This window comes from Osmerus eperlanus, chromosome 1, assembly GCF_963692335.1.
Source record: "Osmerus eperlanus chromosome 1, fOsmEpe2.1, whole genome shotgun sequence".
Taxonomy (NCBI): domain Eukaryota; kingdom Metazoa; phylum Chordata; class Actinopteri; order Osmeriformes; family Osmeridae; genus Osmerus; species Osmerus eperlanus.
Genome location: NC_085018.1, coordinates 10967171 through 10972866, shown reverse-complemented (window position 1 = coordinate 10972866; position 5696 = coordinate 10967171). Strand labels below are relative to the sequence as shown.

The 5696-nt window shown below is 45.0% G+C and overlaps 1 protein-coding gene across 2 annotated transcripts; it reads right to left on the bottom strand.

Moving 5' to 3' along the window:
* Positions 1-48: 48 nt before the first annotated feature.
* LOC134018771 (vacuolar fusion protein MON1 homolog B-like) lies at positions 49-5652 on the bottom strand. 2 transcript variants are annotated; one of them, XM_062459013.1, is made up of 6 exons: positions 5515-5652; positions 4809-4903; positions 4150-4719; positions 3127-3919; positions 2101-2248; positions 49-1428 (listed from the first exon to the last, which is right to left on the bottom strand). In XM_062459013.1, exons 2-6 carry the CDS (start codon positions 4885-4887, stop codon positions 1204-1206), a joined length of 1815 nt encoding a protein of 604 aa, XP_062314997.1. In that variant the 5' UTR covers positions 4888-4903; positions 5515-5652; the 3' UTR covers positions 49-1203. The 2 variants fall into 2 exon arrangements, with proteins under 2 accessions (XP_062314997.1, XP_062314989.1); XM_062459005.1 differs by lacking the exon at positions 5515-5652 and adding an exon at positions 4987-5471.
* Positions 5653-5696: the final 44 nt, after the last annotated feature.

The window sequence follows — 5696 nt, the reverse complement described above, 5'->3', positions numbered from 1 at the left end:
CGGTTGGTGTTTTTCTTGGTTTGATAGTATTCAATCATAAAAAGGAACTTGTTTGTGCAACCTGGGGTTTATTTAGTTTAACACCCATTACATAAATACTCAAAAAGAATCATTCCTCACCCCTAAAAAGCAGACTGGGTCATTGACTTATCCATGTAACAAAGTAAACCTACACCGATCCTCCAAACTAATTAGACAAAAATTGCTAAACAACATTTTCACACATTGATCATAATGTTCTCAGGGCCATTAGGGTAACTATCCACTACTCCAGTCCATAGGAAGGGCTACACGGGTGTTCATTTATGAAAACCCAGAAATTCAGTAAGGATGACATGAACGACAATAATAAGGTGAATTCACTTAAGATTAGTTTACAGTCTGGTAGATCAACAATCATTATTCACGATGTATGCTGCACAGATGGCCATGATGGTGACAGCACATGAACAGTTTTAGTCCTTCCAATTCATTAAGACAGCAACAGGAGGTAGCCCAAGTTACATAACAGATGGAAACGCAGGTACACAGAGCATGTTACATCCAGTATGCATCCCTGTTCAAAATGACCACATTGTAATCCGTTTTTTGTAATGATCTGGATAAGTAAGCAGCACAAATGACCAAAGGGAGGTTTATTCCCTATAGAATAAACTGACTAGGTGCAAGATGTATCCTATGGAATTAAAGTTATAAGACATAATAGATCTAGTGAACGTAGCCTTCACTTTTTATGTACTACACTTGAGGAATGATGGAAACAGAAAAAGGATTCCAGTAGTCATATAACAAGTCGGAACATGACGGATGTGTTGTTGCCATTGTTTCTGTAAGAAAGGTTATCGCCTTTTTTACATTTAGAAAACAATATAAAAACAATGAAATATCAATGCAGTGGTTTAGACCTGATAGCCTAACTCTACCATAACCCATTTAAAATGTAGTCTTTCACCCACCAGTCTCCCTTCCTAAGACAGACAACTGTACTTGAGTTCTATATGATGCCAAGCTTTTCATTTAGTAACACTAGTTGCCAAAGGCAAAGCACAACCTCCTTAAATAGTGTAAAACACAATTATCTGTGTCCAGTAGTCAAAGTCCATTGAAGTCCAACAGGTGTGACGTTAAGCCAGTGCCTGACACCTCTCTGTTAACAGTGTGCAAACTATTCTTGAAGAGAAGGATGGGAGAGATTTGGGAACTCTATAAGAGAGACAGGAAGCCGTTATCTGTCGAATCTTGCTGGTCTTTCCCTCCCCGGGAGCTCTTGCTGGGGTTTGGAGTGGTTGAATACTTAGGTGGGTATCGGATGAAGAGACGGTCTTCCTCTTTCTTGATCCATCGGAGAAGCTTAGTTATGGCGTTGATGGCACAGGCCTTTGTCACCAGGGGGCTGAAGCAGGTGTATAACTCAAACTTGCTTGTTACCTGCAACGGACAGGGGACAAACAGCGGGTAGACAACAAGCTGTTGTATTATTCACAAGATTAGATAGTCTTAGATTCAGCTCTAATGAGCTGGGTGGAATTACACATTTCCTGCTTTTCGTTCAAATCTAATAGTGTATAAAGGCTGAGAAACGGATTTCGAGGAAAGATTGGCCAATGATGCTGTTACTTGGAAACAATCTGAATTCTTGTTCAGCTTAACCAACTGTTAAGAACATGGCCTCTAAAAAACGTAAAGCCTCATGATTTGGCTCAGGACACGAGCCTGCGGGCAGCAGGGTACAGTACATACCCAGGACATGAGTCTGTGGGCAGCAGGGTACAGTACATACCCAGGACACGAGTCTGTGGGCAGCAGGGTACAGTACATACCCAGGACACGAGTCTGTGGGCAGCAGGGTACAGTACATACCCAGGACACGAGTCTGTGGGCAGCAGGGTACAGTACATACCCAGGACATGAGTCTGTGGGCAGCAGGGTACAGTACATACCCAGGACATGAGTCTGTGGGCAGCAGGGTACAGTACATACCCAGGACATGAGTCTGTGGGCAGCAGGGTACAGTACATACCCAGGACACGAGTCTGTGGGCAGCAGGGTACAGTACATACCCAGGACATGAGTCTGTGGGCAGCAAGGTACAGTACATACCCAGGCCAGCAGGGTTTCCCTCTCAGCCACGTGGTAGATGAGTTTGAGTGGCCGTGAGGAGCTGTGGATGCGGCTGTGCATGTAGCGGTACAGATCCAGCAGCCTCATCCTCTCCTCCTCACTGTTATATGGGGCCTCCATCTCTGGGCTGCAATCAGCCACACATACATGTTAGATATTCATGGCCCACGGTGCTGCACACTGAATGTAGTTCTGAAGGGCTGTAGTCTTATGCAAACAGAGGATGTAATTTGAGAGCTGCATTGTATTTACTTACTTGAGAAATGAAAAACAGTTTTGAGGTCAAGTTAACAATATCAAACCGACTGCTTGAATGCTGTCACAGACAAAACGCAACACCAAATGTAACTGGCTCTTTAACCCTTGTGTTATCTTCGGGTCATTCTGACCCATCAGTCATTGTGACCCACCGTCGTATTGCGACAAATTTACCTCCTACAAAAACAAAGTGAAGCATTTTCTTTTAACTGTTGGGCTGTCTCAGACCCCCCACATTGCAATGGTTAAAAGAAAATTATTTTTATTTGTTTTTGTATTGGGTAAAATTGGGTAAACACAACGGTGGTTCGTTATGAACCTTTGGGTCATGTGACCTGAAGGCAGCACAAGGGTTAAATAGAACCCCATCTACCATTCTCTAAGAAGCTGTCCTTTCTAAAATGTAAGTGTAATGCAGAATTATACATTGAGCAGAGATTTCTCAAAAGTCTACACTGTCTTTCAAAATAGTAGCTTTGGACCATGGCTGTCCTCAAGAATAGACTTAAGACAACTGTAACAAGAAGCCCCATGCTCCCAATCAAGATAAAAACCGAAATAATTGGAGTCACTTGGCATATTCACTCTGGGAATTCTACCAATTCACTAGTTTCATGGTTACTTTACATTTCTTACATTGCATTGACACCCATTTCTATAATCTTCCAGACCTAACCACCATTCACTAGATCAATATTGGTTAAAGGTGTCCACAGTTAATAATACCAAACAAGGGGGGGCACCCACCTGGTGAATTGAGTCAGCTGGCGGTGGTTGTCAGGGACATCAAAGGGTTTGTACATGAAGTGCCGGAGGTCGGAAACCCCCACCTGGCTGACACTGTATGACTGGGCCTTGGCTATGAGGCTCAGGGAGTTCTGGGCCAGCATGGCCTCGTCTATCCTCCTTTTACACTCTGCCACGGCGTAGAATGCCTCTTTGTCCGTGGAGAGCAGCAGGAGACACACAGTGCACTCAGGGGGGTCCAAGTACGAGATGTACGCATAGAAGTAACAGTCTGGGTTAAAGAGAGGCAGGCAGATGGGCGTCCAGATCTCCCCGGCCTGAAAGGCGGAGGAGGCTCCGATCAGGTTGAGGAGGAGATGGACGTCTGCAGGCTCCAGCCTGGTGTCCTCTATGACAGTCTTCTCCTGGACTATAGTGAGCAATTGATTTTTAGCTATAAGAATGGAAAAGACCAGGTTAGGAGTAATGGCCTTTTGCAGGATCTGGCTGAGAGAGTCCCTGAGGGAGGAGGCCAGGGGGAGGCAATGCACCGCTGCCAGCAGGAAGCTGGGGTCAGAGTCCACCAGGTTGAGCAGGCCATCCAAGATCTTCTCAGAGCCCGCGAGCAACCGTCTAAGATCGTAGTTTTTCTTGTGTTCAAAAATGCGGTTGACGCTGGCTTGGGTGAGCATGCTGATGATCTGGTAGTACACATACAGCAGCTCGCCACGCAGTTGCTGCTCTGACTGGCGACTGCAAGACACAGACACTAGCACCAGAGGACCCTTCTGAAGAAACACCACTGTGTGCTCATCTGAAGAAAAGTAGAGAAAACATAAAGGGCCATGTTACACTATGTCCTAAAACAAGATCATAGACTAAAATTAGAGTTGTGACACTATGTCCCAGTTTCCCAGACATGGATTAAGCGTAGCCCTATCCGAAAAACCTTGAATCCTTGAATTTCTCTTACTTTAGGACTAGGCTTGATCCTTGTCTGGCAAACTAGGCCTAGGCCTATTAACTAAAGCCAACAAACTTCACCTGAGTAGACGGAGCGGATGATATTATCTCCACTTTGAACAAAAGACACCAGTGCCATCATGACTCCCATGGTGGAGGAGAGAGCCTCTTCGCTTCCGTAGCGCGAGTAGATGGGTTTGCCGGCTTCACTCAACACAAAGATGTGTTTCCTGTGTTGTCGCCAACTCTCAGCGGTCACATCCTCGTCGCGGTGGGATATGAACGTGGGCGCCTCGGGGGTGCTCGTCTCCGACAAGGGAGAGGACCTCCCCTTCACGCCCATTCCTTGCTCCTCCAGTTTACCTCGTGCCAACATAGTGACTAAAAACTCTCCAGAGTCCTCCTGCCCATTGTCTGTTACAGCCTTCTCACCTGGGGCAGTGTCTGATGTTGACTGAGCATCTGAATTGCTCGGACATTCTAGCTTTATCGACTCATCAGTCTCTTCTTTGATGAGGTCAGAGACAGAGTGTGACTCCAGGCTCTCTCCTTTGATATCTGACAGCGGAGGCTGTGCAGGCTGTTCTGGGATCACACTGCTCTGCTCTTCAACCCCTACAGGCTCAATCCTGATGTGATTGTCAGCTGAGTCTGAAAGCCAAAGAACACAATGCATGTAGTTATAAAAAAACGTAGTAGTGCTTAGGTTTACGATAATGCCATTTACAAAGGTACATTACCAGTTCCAAAGGTGCCATCAACAGACGCTGGATTACAAGTCTCCAGTCCTCCTGCTTCCTCAAGTTCTTGATTGTCCATGTTGACATTCCATACACTGGACAAAGAAAAAAAAAACATGCAATGAATGCAAATGCTAGACAAAAGTGGGACATCAGTCATATTCTACTTTTACTTTACCAGTCATTAATCAGCAACCTTTCATACAGCAGAGGGTGAATTCGGCAGGGGGGATTCCAAATTGAAACTATGCAGCCAGCGATGCTGCTATCCAAGTTAGAAAAGCATACCGAAAATCTACAGCTAGCAAGCCAAACAAGGTTAATCACATTGACAGCTAGCTACGTAATAGCTTGATGGACGATTCTGGTTGTGTCTCGTGCGAAAAATCTCAGTTTATGCCAAGTAACAGTTATAACAGTAACTACTGTTGACGGTAAAATTAGCTACCCGGTTGGCTAGTAGTCAGTCAGATCCCTTTTGTAGCTTCAAGCAAGACTAGTCAGTTAGCCTAGCTCAAATTGTTTGCGTAGCTTCAAACGCATATTCTGACAGCGGCGTTTCAATCAATAATAAAATAGCTATCAAGAGAGAAGCCCTTCGCCTATCGGATAAACAAAAGACAGTCTGGGGTTAAACACTGAAACATTGCTATAACGTAAACTTTAACAACAGCGGACAGAAAAGGAAAACAAAAAATCCACTTACAGTAACACATCCGGAATCCCAGTGATGACAAGCTAAACTATCCAATGGTATTTCAGATAGATCACGTGATACAGCTGTAGGGGTACATTCGTTTTGATTCAATCGTAGCACACCAATATGAAAGGTCCCGTTGGCACACAAGGACTTTGAATGCATTCAGTGGGAAACCGGAGGCCCGTGGG

Coding starts and splice junctions, on each gene's coding strand:
- LOC134018771 (XM_062459013.1), bottom strand. CDS start 4,887: ATGGACAATCAAGAACTTGAGGAAGCAGGAGGACTGGAGACTTGTAAT. Junction 3,920..4,149: donor CATCCGCTCCGTCTACTCAG/GTGAAGTTTGTT, acceptor ACTTTTCTTCAG/ATGAGCACACAGTGGTGTTT. Junction 1,429..2,100: donor GGGAAACCCTGCTGGCCTGG/GTATGTACTGTA, acceptor TGTCCGTTGCAG/GTAACAAGCAAGTTTGAGTT.